This window comes from Oryctolagus cuniculus, chromosome 4 (assembly GCF_964237555.1).
Source record: "Oryctolagus cuniculus chromosome 4, mOryCun1.1, whole genome shotgun sequence".
NCBI classification, from domain to species: domain Eukaryota; kingdom Metazoa; phylum Chordata; class Mammalia; order Lagomorpha; family Leporidae; genus Oryctolagus; species Oryctolagus cuniculus.
Window position 1 is genome coordinate 1,242,779 of NC_091435.1, and position 14,025 is coordinate 1,256,803.

The 14,025-nt window shown below is 67.8% G+C and overlaps 1 protein-coding gene across 3 annotated transcripts in view; it reads right to left on the bottom strand.

Annotated features, from left to right (window-relative positions):
- COL18A1 (collagen type XVIII alpha 1 chain) overlaps window positions 1-14,025 on the bottom strand; it is an 85,659-nt gene that overhangs the window by 557 nt on the left and 71,077 nt on the right. For all 3 annotated transcript variants that reach the window (XM_070071757.1, XM_070071756.1, XM_070071755.1), the window contains exons 15-40: window positions 12,410-12,550; window positions 11,951-12,013; window positions 10,968-10,994; window positions 10,435-10,470; window positions 9,903-9,974; window positions 9,625-9,660; window positions 9,019-9,108; window positions 8,708-8,737; window positions 8,575-8,601; window positions 8,245-8,307; window positions 7,853-7,927; window positions 7,238-7,264; window positions 6,998-7,051; window positions 6,643-6,717; window positions 5,695-5,763; window positions 5,164-5,206; window positions 4,783-4,845; window positions 4,247-4,290; window positions 3,934-4,065; window positions 3,480-3,624; window positions 3,328-3,401; window positions 2,945-3,073; window positions 2,267-2,299; window positions 1,006-1,251; window positions 527-724; window positions 330-445 (exon numbers count right to left, since the gene is read on the bottom strand). In XM_070071757.1, the coding sequence (XP_069927858.1) occupies window positions 330-445; window positions 527-724; window positions 1,006-1,251; window positions 2,267-2,299; window positions 2,945-3,073; window positions 3,328-3,401; window positions 3,480-3,624; window positions 3,934-4,065; window positions 4,247-4,290; window positions 4,783-4,845; window positions 5,164-5,206; window positions 5,695-5,763; window positions 6,643-6,717; window positions 6,998-7,051; window positions 7,238-7,264; window positions 7,853-7,927; window positions 8,245-8,307; window positions 8,575-8,601; window positions 8,708-8,737; window positions 9,019-9,108; window positions 9,625-9,660; window positions 9,903-9,974; window positions 10,435-10,470; window positions 10,968-10,994; window positions 11,951-12,013; window positions 12,410-12,550 (2,108 nt within the window). The remainder of the gene's footprint in view (window positions 1-329; window positions 446-526; window positions 725-1,005; window positions 1,252-2,266; window positions 2,300-2,944; window positions 3,074-3,327; window positions 3,402-3,479; window positions 3,625-3,933; window positions 4,066-4,246; window positions 4,291-4,782; window positions 4,846-5,163; window positions 5,207-5,694; window positions 5,764-6,642; window positions 6,718-6,997; window positions 7,052-7,237; window positions 7,265-7,852; window positions 7,928-8,244; window positions 8,308-8,574; window positions 8,602-8,707; window positions 8,738-9,018; window positions 9,109-9,624; window positions 9,661-9,902; window positions 9,975-10,434; window positions 10,471-10,967; window positions 10,995-11,950; window positions 12,014-12,409; window positions 12,551-14,025) is intronic.

Consider the following 14,025-nt stretch of genomic DNA (forward strand, 5'->3'; position numbering starts at 1 on the left):
CTGCAGCTGCCTCCCTGCTGGGGTCCCACCCAGGATGGCCCCTGGGCTGCACCTGTCCTCCCCAGGCGCTCCTGAGAGCAGGAGGCTGGGCAGAGGTGCCCAGGTGCACTGGAGCTGTGAGAGCAGCCCGGCTCGCCTGTCCGCCTCAGGCACAGGCCCCTGGGCCGTTGTCAACGCAGACCATCGGCCCAGGCCAGGGGCAGGCTCAGCCATGCCCGGGCTGGGCATGGGGTGAGCACAGCTCCAAGCCACAGCCTCGGGGGCCACCCTGAAGTCACAGGACACCTCCTGCTGGGGGTCTCGGGGAGGGGGAGGGGGGAATGACCCACCAGGCTGGGTGCCGCAGGATGTCCCTGCCGTCAAAGGAGAAGATGCGGGCTCCCGGCCTCAGCTGGCCCTGGGTGCCTGAGAACAGGGCCTCCCAGCTGGGGGACAGCTCCTCGTCCTGCGGGACACACGGGTGGGGCTCGTGACTGGCCAGGGGGCGGGCACAGGGCGCCCCGGTCCCCAGGACAGGCCCACGCACCTTGAGGTTGACCACGGGCAGCGCCCCGCGGTCGGCACGGCGCACAATGCTGTACAGGTCCTGCAGGCGCGAGGACAGGAAGGCGCGGAAGGTGCCGGCCAGCCCCACGGCCCGCGCCTGCTGGAAGCACTGGAAGTCGGCCCCACGGATGCCCCGCATGCCGCCTGACAGGGGGCTGTTGAGCGCCACCAGGTGGAGCTGAGGGGAAACGTGCCGCCTGTCAGAGCCAAGCCCGGGCCCCCGGCTGGCCAGGCCCCTCAGCCTCAGCAGCGGGGGGATTTCGGGTGCTGTGCACCCACCCGGGGGTGGCCCCACCACCCTGCCCTGTGAGCAGCTGAGGCTCCACCAGGGCTCCCGGCCCAGTGCTGTCACCTCTGCTGTCCCGTGGCCTCCAAGACCCGAGCAGAGACTGCTCCTCGGCCACAGTGACAGGTGCTGGGCTGGACTGATAGCCACTGTCAGGGCTGAGGGGCACTCACCACCGGCCGGAAGTCCTGGTGGAGGTGCACAGGCAAGGGCGTGGGGTGGGCGGGCTGGAGGTGTGTGTAGGCGCCATGGTGTGGGGCCCCGGGGTAGGGCTTGGGGTCCAGCAGGCGTGGGGGGTTGGCCAGGATGTCATCTGCCCGCCAGGGCCGCACAGTGGAGTAGGAGTGCTCCCGACGGGGGTAGGGGTTGCCCTCCTGCAGCTGTACCACGGGGGGCTGCAGGGCAGCCACTTCGTTGTCCTGCGATTGGAGAGACCAGGGTGCCCGTGGGCAAGGCTGCCCACCTGGGACGCCACCTCCACCTGCACTCCTTGGGGCTGTTGTAGGAAGGGTGCTGTCCCCCGCCCCTGGGGTGCGTGGGGACACCCTCACGGCCCCTGACCCCGCTGGCCCAGGCCTCCTGCTGCCTGCACTCTGCTGCCTATCCCAGGGCTCCTGCCGCCAGCAGCAACAACGTCTCAGGTCCTGTGCTCCTGCTCCATCCGGGTCCGAACCCCAGCCCCCGCCTGCTGCTGGGCCGTCTGCCTTGGCACAGCCGCGTCCCGGGGGCCGTGACTGCATGGAGCCCTGACTCGGCTCTGACTGGGCTCCCACCCCCAGGGGCCCCCTGCACAGGCGGCTCTCGGGGAGATGTAGACGTCTCCCTCCATCTGCTGCTGCACCTGGCAAACCACCCGCCTGGTGTGTCCGGTTTGAACCGAGTCTCATGTTAGCAGCTGACGTGTGAATGCCCGTGGCCCTGGATCAGAGGGTGACTTGCCCTGCGTCTGAAGGGGGGCTTGGCGTGGGTTGGGGGTTGCTAGCTAGAGCCCCACGACTGAACCTCGGCTGGCCATGGCAGGAGAGCACGGCTGAAGAGGCAGAGCGCGCCGCCCACATCCGCCTCTGCCTGCTGCTCGCGGCTGCCGGGTCTTGGGCCGTTAACTTCCAGAATAATCCCCGAAATGAGCCCTCTTCCCTCCTGCGCTGCTCCTGCCGGGATTTCAAAGCAAGGGAGCAGCACCATCCACCCAGGATGTGCTGATGCCCGCAGGCGGGGGGTCCAAGACTCGGGTCCAGGGCGCGTGGAGCCCGGGGAGGGTGGTGGACGCTCTGGTTGGGCGGTGGCCGGCTGAGAGGGAGGTGCCTGCCTGTCCTGGTGACCCCGGCTCCTCCCTCGTGGACTGACCTGGGTCCCACACCCTGGGCTCCAGCACGCCCCACCCGTGTCCTGGCTGTCCCTGTCTCAGATGTCCCAACACAAAGCACTCCTTACCGTCCCTCGCGGGAGAGGCGTCCGGGCCTCCAGCTGGAAGGAAAGAGCAGGGGTCACTCCAGCAAGCTCTGGCCTGGGCCGGCCCCCAGACACCCAGGCCTCCCCCCGAAGGAGCCCCGGGAGCCAGGGCGGGCAGCCTGCCCTGGCCAGAGGAAGGGCCCGGCACTGCGTGCCCACAGCACAGCAGGGTCTGGTCAGGCCCCGGGGGCTGGTGAGGGGACGGCGACAGCAGGGAGGAGCTCAACTTGAGTCAACTCGGGGTCCCGGGTGCTGATGGAGGCGCCGAGGGCGTGATGGCCGTTTTGGGCCTCGCCTGTCACGTTTGCCACCTAAAGTAGGCCCTTCCCTAGGGGTCCCCATGGCAGATCCTGGGGGTGCAGGGAGGGCCGACCACGGCCGAGAGGCCCCCAGTGTGCATCCAGGACCTGCACGGGGCAGCCACGGTGCATCCCCCGGTGCTGAGGACACTGGACCTGTGGCAGTGGGCAGGTGCTGAGCACAGGGGCCCCCTGGGTGCCAGCGGCCTTGCTGCGCGGGTGTGGGTGGCGCCTGGGTGAATGTCCGTGGCAGCCCCCTACATGTGACGGTCGCCGTGTGCGCAGGGCAGGTCCTGGGGCCGCCCCCAGCTCGTCTGAGAGCACAGCGGGCGTGCCAAGGGGCCGGCGCTGCAGAACTCACCAGCACCTTCCGGAACCCGCTGCGGACGCGGACGTACAGCTCCTCCCTCTCGGCCACGAAGAGGAGCCAGCCCTCGGGCACCTCGTGCACCTTGTCCAGCAGGGTCTGGTAGGTGGCCCAGACCCTCACCTGCCGAACCCAAACCCGGTGTGGGCCCCGCTGCCTGGCATGGCCTGCCGTGACCCGGGGCCGGACAGGCTGGGGGCCTCTCTGGGGCTGCCTTGGGCAAGAGGGGGGCAGAGGTTCGAGGTGCCTGAGCCCTGGGACCTGGCCACCCCCACCCCACTTCCACTGTGGACACCAGAGCTCACGTGGCCCCCGGCTGGACAGGACGTGTCTGGGGGCACAGGGAGTTGGGGCCTGGCCGCTGCCAGGATACTTACGCCTGAGGAGGCGCCCAGGGTTCCCGGGGGTCCTGGGGGACCGGGTGGGCCTGGTGGGCCAGGAATGCTGACAGCTACAGGAGAGAAACTGGGATGGGACCACAGGGCCACACGGTGGCGGGGGAGGCCACCACCCGGGCCTGTAGACTTACTGTGCCTGTGAGGGCCAGGGAACGAGGAGGGCCCGGGCGGTCCCGGGGGCCCAGGAGGGCCCTGGCGCCCCTCGTAGCCGATGCCAGGGGGTCCCTGCGGTCCAGGGGGGCCGGGCTGGCCCCGAATGCTATCCCCCTTGGGACCCTAAGGACAACGACAAAACAAGCTTCATCGTGACGCAGGTCCCCAGAGTGGGGGCAGGCACACAGTGGACGAGGCCTCTGAGCCACGGGTCACCACCTTGCCTGGGAAACCTGGTCCAGTCCACACCATCGCCCCTCACCGTGGAGCCGAGGTGCCCCAACGTGTGCCCCGCCCGCCCCGTGCCCCAGGCACACACGGAGCCACGGCTCCCTGGGTTCCCATCCCAGGGGCAAAGCCAGGGGACCGCGAGGGGTGGCGGAGCTCCGGGGCCATCCACGGCACCTTCAGGCTGGCCGGGGCCAGACTTACCGGAATCCCGGGGTAGCCCGGTGGGCCGGGGGGACCAGGAGGGCCAGGCACGCGGGAGCCAAAGAAGCCGCCGGTCCCAGGGTCGCCCCTCTCGCCTTTCTGTCCAGCATCCCCTCGGTCCCCCTTCTCGCCCTGTGGGTGGAAATGCTGGTCAGAGATGGCCTGGGCTTCCCACCCTGCAGGACGGGGCTCTGCGGCCCGCATCAGGAAGAAGGTGGCTGGGACAGGCAAAGCCCACTCCACCGAGGACGCCAGCTGCCTGCCAGGGACCTCAGGAGCCTCCCTCCCCGGGCTGGACCACGACGCCACCCACCTTCATCTCAGCCCCCAGGCGGAGGAGGTCGAACGGGAACTGCCCTGCAGAGAGGGAGGGGGAGAGGCCAGGCTGGGGTCTCAGGGCAGTGCTGCCGCCGCCCGCCCAGGACAGGCAACCGCAGGGTCGGCAGCCGGGGCGAGCTTCCCGCCAGCAGGCAGGGGCTGTCAGGCGAGCAGCCCGGCCGCCCAGGCTGCGGAATTCAGCACAGAGTCCACGTCGGGTGGGCACAGCCCCTGGTGACGCCCTGGACACAGGGGCCATGGCTGCTGACCCTTGGCCACCCATGCCCCTTGGGACCAGCCCACAGCGGTGCTGCCTCCTCTCGGAGGTGCCCAGCAGGGCCCGGCCCTGGGCTGTGGAGGGGTAGCCATGCCCCTCCCCCACAGGGCATGATGGGACATCCTGCGGGGTCTGCCCAGCCTGGGCCTGTGGCTGGGAGGCTGACCAGGTGTTCACATCCAGGTGTCATCAGGGTTCCATGACCCAGGCAGGGGCTGCCTCCCTCCGGGGCTGGGGCCACGCCGGCAGCTCACCTGCTGGTCCCGGGGGGCCTACTTCTCCTTTGTCACCCTTTGGTCCCGAAGGTCCCTGGAGCCCTGAAGGAAGAGACCCCTGCCCTTTGTGGGGTGCTCATCCAGGGCCCCGCCCCCACATGCTCCTGACCCCCAAGGCGCTGTGTGTTCAGGATGTGAGGACCAGGGAGGGGCGTCAGACGGATGTGGTGGGCAGAGCGGCCTAGGGAGGAGGGGGCTGCTGCTACCCCTGCTCAGGAGCGAGGGCGTCACGTCCTGCCTGGCCGGGGTGGGGTGAGACGGACGTGCAGGGCACTCAAGGGCCCGCACCCAGGTCAGCACAGGGTGGTGTGGGGGCTGCTCGTCCCCACCCTGGAGCACGCGTCCCCACGGGAGCCTCACCTGGCAGTCCTGGGGGCCCGGGGCGACCAGACTCAACAAACGCCTGCAGAGAAAGACAGAGTGCTGGGGGCCACGGCCACCAGGCCCAGCCCGGAAACTCCGACCACCTCTGCAAGGCCCCATGGTGCCCTCCCCGGACTTGGGGGCCTGACACCCCCTCCCCAGACAGACTGGGGGCCTGGTACCCCCTCCCCAGACCAGGGGCCTGGCACCCCCTCCCCAGACTGGGGGCCTGGCACCCCTTCCAGAGAGATGGGGTGGAGGTAGGAGATACAGACCTATGGTCGAGAGTCCTGGTCATGACACATTTGCCTTTCAGGGTCACCCCACCTCCCAGGCCTGGTAAAATGGGCGCACCCACCCAGCCCCCTCCGGGCTCAGGCATGTAGGAGTCCTCATCATTCCGGCCTGAACTGGCTGCAGCCCCGAGGGCTTGCCTGCCCACTGTCCCAGATGCATCCCAGAGGCCCCTGGGGATGGGGAGAGGAAGGCGGGGCTCCCAAGAGGGGGCATGAAACATGGGTGACTCACGTTGCTGTCATAGACGGGTGTCCCGGGGGGGCCTGGGGGCCCTGGGGGCCCTGGGGGGCCGGGCATTCCCTGCGTGGGGGACAGAGAGCGCTGTGAGTGGGGGCATCGCTGGACATCAGCAGATCACTGAGCCGGTCATTCACAACAGGACCAGAGCACACGGGTCCCCGGCTCCCAGAGGGCACGGCGAGGCTCTCCTGCCCTCAGGTGGGAGCTGAGCACCTGGAGCCCCGAGATGACTGCGCCGGGGCGACAGCGCCCAGTTAAGAGGCCTTAGCGTGGGAAGCATCACGGGGCTGGCGGATTTGCTCATGGGAGGGGCAAACCGCATGAGAAGCCCTGCCCTGAAGGCCGTGAGCCAGGAGGAAGCAGCCTCCACCGAGGCTGAGGAGCCGGAACGGGCCTCCCTCCCACCGCATGTCCGGCCGGCCGGAACGGGCCTCCCGCCCGTCCTGCACCTGGGGGAGGGTGGGACCTCAGGGGCAGCCAGAGCAGCCACCCCCCTGGGGCTGTGCGTCTTCTCGTGCTCCACGGCACAGCCTCGGGGAATGCCTGGCCCCACCGCTCACGAGAACAAACGCGGGGCTCACGAAGCAGCAGTCACTGCTGGATTTGACGGGAGCCACCGTGGAGGGGCATGCCCAGGTCCTCGGGTCCTGGGGGACTGGGGCTCTGTGTGGTGCGCACGTGAGCACGTGTGCACACACAGACGCCAGTGCATACACCTGTGTGCGCAGAGGCGTGTTGCACACATGTGTGAAGGCACACACACAAGCATGCAGAGGTGTGTGTGTACTGTGTGCACATAAGCATGCATGTGTACGCACACATGTAGGTGTGTGTGCACCCCCACGTGTGAGTGTGTCAGGACCAGCAGGGCGTGGTCACATGGAAGCAGCCCTGCTCAGATGAGCTGCAGGACCCTGCCCGACCCCATGGGACACTCACCCTCATGCCAAGTCCATGGCTGACGTCCCCCGGCTCCCCCTTCTCTCCTTTCAATCCATTCATCCCGGGGCGGCCCTGGGACACAGCACAGGGGCGGGAGGGGTTGGGGTCCCCAGCGCCTGCCCTTGGCGGCTCCTAACCAGCCTGCTCCAGCCCTGCTCGGCTGCTTCCTGCCCGGGAACCCTTTTGGGGAGGGGACTGGCCCCATAGCTCCTGTCCCCACCCAGCCTCCTCTGGGGTACGGCCCCTCCTGTCTGGAAGGCCCAGAATGTCCCTTCTGCCACACGGGGAAGAGAGCTGCCCTGCCCTGGGCCCCCTCTACCCACCAGGCCCCGCCAGACACCCCCGTCCTCACCGGCCGCCCAGGGAAGCCGATCTCGCCCTTGTGCCCAGGACGTCCGTACGGGCCCTGCAGGGAGGGAGAGCCTGGGGGTGAGCAGAGGCCGTGGGGGCCCCCGCCCTGCCCCGCTGAGTCTGGGTGGGGGTCCGAAGCCACACAGGGAGAAGCCCCCGTGCTGCTGGCCCCACAGCCAGCCCCACATGTGTCCAAGGCGACCACAGCACCCGGTGCACAAAGGAAGTGTGTCCCACTCACCGGGGGTCCTCGGAAGCCCGGCTCGCCCTGAATGGGAAACAAGAGGCAGGGTCAGGCAGCCGCAGCCCAGCCCCCACCGGCTGCCACCCCAGGGGCCTTGCACCCCAGGGGAGGCAGGACACGCCTGCAGGGGAAGGTTCTGGGCCCGGGATGAGTCTAGGTGAGTGCACAGATGGGCCAGCCGGGGCCCTGCCCTGTGACATCCTGGCTGGGCTACCCCGGGCCCTCTCAGATGTAAAGAAGCCGGGGTGGGGAAGGCACAGCCCCCTGGGCCCCTCCCCCAGCCCACACTCACCCACCTGGAGGCTCTGGCTCCCCGGGGGCTGCCGCCAGCAGGGTGGCTGCAGCTGGCACCCGGGGCCCCTTCTCGCACAGGAGGGCCCAGCGCGGGCAGGGGAGCTGGTGCAGGCGTGGGGCCCCAGTCCCTCTGCCTCCCAGCGTGGGCTCTGGGGGTAGTGGCTCACAGGGTGCGGCTACCAGAGGTGGGCAGAGAAGGGCGATAGAACCCAGGCTGCATGTAGAAGGTTCCAGAACCCACTCGGGAGAGGAACTAGGCCCATCTCCAAGGCTCCCAGACTCCCCACGCCCCGGCGGACAAGGGGCTGCGGCCCTCACCTTGGCTCCTTTCTGGGCGGGGGCCAGAGCTCGGCCATCAGGGCTGACGATGCTGCCGGGTTCCCCCTTCTCACCCTGGAATGGCAGGGTGGGGGTCCCAGCGGGGGTCATGCATCAGATGCCCCTCCCACGAAGGGCCCCCCACAGGACCCTGGAGACAGAAATGGGGGTCCTTGCCCCTCCCAAGGGGCCCCTGTGACCAGGGCCTCGAGGCTGGGTCCTGGTGAAGACAGGCACAGGCCCGGTGGGACGGTCACCTGCTCCGGTCACGGCTCCGTGCGAGTGACAGGTCCGGGGGCCAGGACAGATGGGGACTGGTGTGCCTCGGGTCCCCTGGGGTTTCAGCTGCGCGTGCAGCGGGGAGGCTGTGAGCCCGCCCGCCCAGCACTCACCTTGGGTCCCGGGAGGCCTTGCTCGCCTTTGGAGCCCAGGTCACCTTTCGGCCCAGCAGGTCCCTGCAGTGGAGACCAGGTAGGCTGAGGGGCCTGGTGATCGCACACCCTCCTTGGGGTGCTTCCTGGTAACACCCTGGCCTACAGGTCTTGACCAGTCGCAGCGCAGGGCTGCGCCCCACGGGAGACCCCAGCTGGACTCCCAGCTTCTGCTGAGCCCGGGGCGCCCAGCAACGTCCCGCCGTCAAGCCCTGCACAGCTTCACGTGGCTGCCCTGTGGGGACAGAGACCTCTCCCAGCCACCCCACTGCTCGGAGCGCAGCTACTTACAGGGAAGCCTGCAAAGCCTGGGCGGCCCTGTGGAAAGAGGGACGGCGTCAGTCTGGGGCCGCTGGGCCCTCGGGGAGCACCAGGCACTGCCCAGCCGCCCGACCCCGGGTGTCTCGGGAGCAGGGGCACGCACCTCCGGTCCCGGCCCGCTCACCACTGCTCCCTAACGGCAGAAAAAACACAGCAGAAAGGAAGAGAAAATCAAGTTTAAAACCGACCCAAGTCCTGCTGCCTGACATCCACAAAGCAGTGGCCAGGGGAGGTCCCAGCAGGTGGCGGCGGAGCCACTTCCTGAGGGCCACGAGCTCAGGACACCACGCAGTGTCCCCAAGAGGTGGCGTGTGGTAGCCTCTTGGGATGAAGCCAGCAGTCAGGCTGCCCGTGCCCCCGGGGGCTGCGTGGTCGAGGGACGCCCCCGCCTCGGTGCCCAGCCCATGCCCTTACATCTTGCTGCGACACGTAGACCACAGGCCCCGGGGGTCCAGGGGGCCCGGGCAGGCCGGGCTGCCCCACTCCGTCCTTCCCTGGGTCTCCCTGGAAGACAAGGCACTTGGTCACCGCTGCTCTGGCCCAGCCCCAGAGCCCGCAGTGGGGAGGCCGCTACGGCACCCAGCAGACCCTCGCTCCCATCAGGGACCACCCCCTCATGCTGCACCCTAGCCTGGAGCCGCCGCTGGTCTCGGTGCCAGGCTCTGAGTGGTGGTGGGTGGTGGCGGGTGGCAGGCAGGGTGTGGACCCGAGGGGAGCACCCTGAGGCCTAGCCACGCAGGGACGTCCCATCCAGTCACCCCCAGGATGTTCACACTCCCTCCAACGCTCCCCGAACTCACACCCTCTCCAGCCGCCTCTCCCCCCCATCCTCCTCCCCTCCCCCTACTCTCTCCCCAGCCCCCTCCCCTCCAGCCCCCCTTCCTCTCCCCCTACAATCTCCCTCCAGACCCCAACTCCCCTCTAGCCCCCTACTCTCCCCTCTAGCCCCCACTCCCCCCAGGCCCCCACACTCTCTCCCCGTCTCTGCCCCCAGCCCCCCTCCCCCAGCCCCCCACTCACTTTTTCTCCTTGACTCCCCTTTTCTCCTTTGGGTCCCTGCAGACAGAAGTGGTTTGTCAGAAATGGAGACGGAGCCCCCTCCTGGGAGACCCCAGACCCAGGGACGGCTTTGAAAGGAAAAGTGGAGGTGGGCGGGGAAGGGATGGCGTGGGGAGGCGGCCACTGGGGTCCCTGGCCTGACTCCAGTTCCGCTCCCTGGGCGGGCACAGGCTCGGGAGACCCCAGGTTCCTCCTCATGTGGTCCTTCCGGGGTCTCAGGCCTCACTGCAGCCGCTCACCGGGGGCCCAGCAGCACCCTCTCTCCCAGGAAGGCCTGGGAAGCCGGGGGCTCCGTCAGCTCCAACTTCTCCCTGGAACAGACACAGGAACCCGCGTCAGCGGCGTGGCCCCAGGAAGCAGCCCTGGTGTCCACGGTCGTGACCACGGCCCAGGTTTCTGCTGGTCCCTGGCTCAGCCTGCTGGGGCCTGTGGGCAGGTGACGGACGGGGAGAGGTGGGAGAGGGGCCAGAGGTGGCCTGGGCAGCCAGGTGCACCCGAGTGATTCACTCAGGACTCAGCAGGCCTGGGGGAGCTGGGGGCGCTCTGGGAATCACCCGACACAGGCAGGTCGAGAAAAGAGTGAGGATGTGATGGATCCCACCCAGAGCGGGTGGACCTGACCCTCTGTGCCCAGGGCCGGCCCCTGGGGCCCACTGGCGTCCCCTTTATGGGGGACCCTTTATGGGGGCTCGGAGGGGCTTCGGCCTGTGCTGGGGCCCTGTCTGCCCCTCCCCCAGGATCCCATGTCCCAAGCCTGACACAGGTGCTTACCTTGGCTCCAGGTGTCCCAGCCGTTCCAGGGTCCCCCTAGATGGATGGAGACTGTGAGGAGCGTGGCGTGGCCTGAGCAGAGGTGCTGGGGTCTGGGGTGTGACCGCTGAGACAGGTGCTGCTCTGAGAAGCCGGCACTTCAGCCATCTCCCAGCTGCCAAGCACCCTCTGAGACCTCGGCTTTCGACACCCCCGAGGGGTCTGTGCCGCCCCAGGGGCCGCTGGAGACACTGCCTGGACCAGAGTCAGACCCCGCGGGCCAGAGGCCCGAGCTCGCGCCCAGTGGCAGAGTCCTGGGTGGTCCTCCCGCCCTGGTCCACTTGCCTGGGGGGGTGGCATGGGCCACAGAGAGCTCGGGGTGCATCCCCTGCCTAGAGCCCATGATTCACGCTGGAAGAGGGGGCGCAGCCCCACCCCCAGCTAAGGGCTAGGTGTGGTCCTCCCACCATGCTTTGATTTCACACAACTCCCAGGATGCACTGTGCTACTCCCTTGCTCAAAAACCAAGGAGACCGGGCGTCTCGCTCACTGACCTTGAGTCCTGGGGGTCCAGGTGGTCCCTGCCAGACAGAGGAACGAGGTGTTAGCGCAACCAGCCCCGCTGGAAGGCACTGTATCCCACGAGAAAATCAGCCCTCCGCGGAGTCACAGCCCCACTGGGCACAGGAGGAAACCCAGGTTTCCCCGAGGGAGCCAGCGCAGCCTGGAATTCCACAAGCAGGGTACGGGGTCCGTCCGCGGAGTCGCCCACGAGCCCGACCCAAACACAGGACGTGCACCTCACTGGACACCCAAGGCCGCTGCACGGCGGGTGTGCTGCTGGGTGCCCCCAGGGTGATGTGGCTGATCCACGGGTGATGTGGCTGATCCACGGGCGCTGCCCTTGGTGCTGGTGTGGGGTTCCGGCCCAGATCGTCCCACCCTGGTCCAGGGGCCTCGTTCTTTGCCCACCTCAGTGCTGGCTGCAGCAGGTTTGGTGCAGAGGTGGAGAAAGCGCTGGGCCAGGTGTGAGACCCCCTGGCTGGCTACGGCTTGTATCAGCGTTCAAGTTCTCCAAGCAAGGAAGCCACCCGATCCCACACCCTCAGCAGCTGAGTCGCTGACGGGACCAGGATGCTGGGGTTCAAAGCTGTGGGTGTGTGCTCCCACGTGCCCCTGGAGCTGGCCGCACACATGCCGTGTCCAAGCACGGGCCACGCTGACATCTGCTCTCCCGCAGGGCCTCGCTGCCAGCAGGACAGATGGGAGCTCCACCACCCATGCCCGCTCCGCCACGCCTCTGCCCAAACACCAGGGTCCCCAAAAGCCTCACGAAGACAGAATGAAGACGAGCGCCTTCCACAAACCTGTCAGGCCGCGCATGTGCTGCGTCTGCACACAGAGCCACAGGACACACTGATGGTGCAGGGCCCCTGACCCTGCCGCCACGGTGCCCCCACTTCAGAGACCAGGTTGACCTCCTGGGACGTCCTAACAGTCACAGGCCCCCCTCTGCCCAGGCCCTGGGCGTACGTACCTGCAGCCTTTCAGTGCCTCGGGCCGTCGGCCAAAAGGGTCCCCCCGAGCCTTCCATGTCCTCCTGGGGGAGACAGACGAGGGGCACTTGGCCTGCGCTCCTCCCCGAGGGAAGCAGCTGCCCTATGCAGGCTGAGGCTGGGACCCCGGCCTGCGGACACCCATCCTGCCACTCCGTACTGCTCGTGGTCTGAGCACGAGCTGGGGTGCGGCTCACCAGGTCCCCCCGCCCCCCAGCAGCCTTGCCGTCATGTACGTGGTGGGGATGGCCCAGGCGTGTGGTCTCGGGAGCATCCCTGGGCAGCGGGGTGTAGGCCCACGTCCAGCTCCAGGCCAGCCTGTCCTGCACCCACAGCAGGGCTGGTACCCATGTGCCCTCTGGTGGGACGCCGGGGTGGGGAGGCAGCACGGGGCGGCAGACCAGGCTTTCTGGGGTCTGGGGGGTGGGGAGGAGACTCACAAATCCAGCAGCAAGTCCTGGTCCTGGTGGCCCGGGGGGGCCCGGGGGCCCGGGAGGTCCTTGGGGTCCAGCTGGCCCAGGGGCTCCTGCTACGCCACTCTCGCCGGGGAAGCCCACGGGGCCAGGGTCCCCCTTGCTTCCCTGCATGGGAGGAGAGAGGAGGTCATAACTGCCCTCAGGCTCCGGCTGCCCAGCTGGCCATGCACCGGATGCAGCCACGGCCGTGTTCTCAGGACGCCTCTGAAAATCCAAGGCCCAAGCACTGAACGGCCTGCAGAGCTGAGGCTGCATGGGGCTCGCTCTCCACCACGAAGCCCTGACCACCACACGGGGGCCACAGAGGCGCGAGCCTGTGCGGGGGTCCGGGGGATGCGTGCACCACACCAGCATGCTGCACAACACGCCGCGTTACCTCCGGCCAAGGCCCCGGCCGGCGCGCACCGGGCAGCCAGGAGCAGGTGGAGCAGGTGAGGAAGGGCGGGCAGCTGGAAGGGGTGAGGCAGGGAGGAGAGAGGAGAGGCAGCTGAGGGCGGCTCTGGCCACCGCCTGAGTGGGTGGGTTTGGTGGACGCTCAGAGCGTGAGCGAAGCAGGGGCCAGGGCGCCCGGTGTGGGAAGCAGGGCGGGGGCTCAGGGGCTTGGGGTGTGAGCAGGGAGGGGGATGGGGGACTTGGGGCATGACAGGAAGGCCCGGCCCGAGGGCTTGGCTACGCACGGGGTCAGCCCCAGGGGTCAGCTGCTGGCTCGGCCCAGTTTCCCTCACCCCAGGCCACTCAACCTCCCCAGCCCTGGCCCCTCCTCTGCCAACGATACCCACAGTCCTCTGCTGGTCTTGGGAGACAGTGGAAGGCAGAAGTGGGGGACACCCCGAGTGTGACCTGCTGACCCACCACTCCCTGTAGGCCAAGATCTCAGACCCTCACCAGGGTTGCCGCGGCCCCTACCTCCTTCCTGCTCCCAGCCTCCAGGGACCACTTCCTGTCATGTTAACCCACTTACTGTGTGAACCCCACTCACTGTGCATTAACTCCACTGTGGACCCCAATATGTGTGAACCCCGTGTGTGACCCCCACTCTGAACCCTGTGTGTGAACCCCACTCACCGGTATTAACTCCACTGTGGACCCCACATGAACCCCACTGGAAGTCTTGTCTTTTGCACAGTGAACATTCTGAACGTTAGACCTACTTTAAACAAGGTCTAATTTTATCGGGACCCTATGTTTCACTCTCTGGGTTTTAAACTCCGTGTCTCACACCTTTGTGTCATGTTTATCTTGGTATTTTGCACAGCTCTCTCTTATTAAAAATTCACCTATTTTTGACCTTTAAAAAGCTTATAAAGGAATGTGCATCTTTCTAACCCATCCTTCCCCATTTTTCACTCAGTTTCTGACTCCGCTTTGGGGTCTGGGATCCCCCTCATGGCACGTGGGGTCGACCTGTCTTCCGTGGGCATCAGCATCTCCAGATACGGAAGCCACTGCTCAGGCCTACACCACGTGCCACCCTCGTCTCCCACCTCCTCCCCCACACCGTGTCCCACCCTCGTCTCCCACCTCCTCCCCCACACCATGTCCCACCCTCGTCTCCCACCTCCTCCCCCACACCGTGTCCC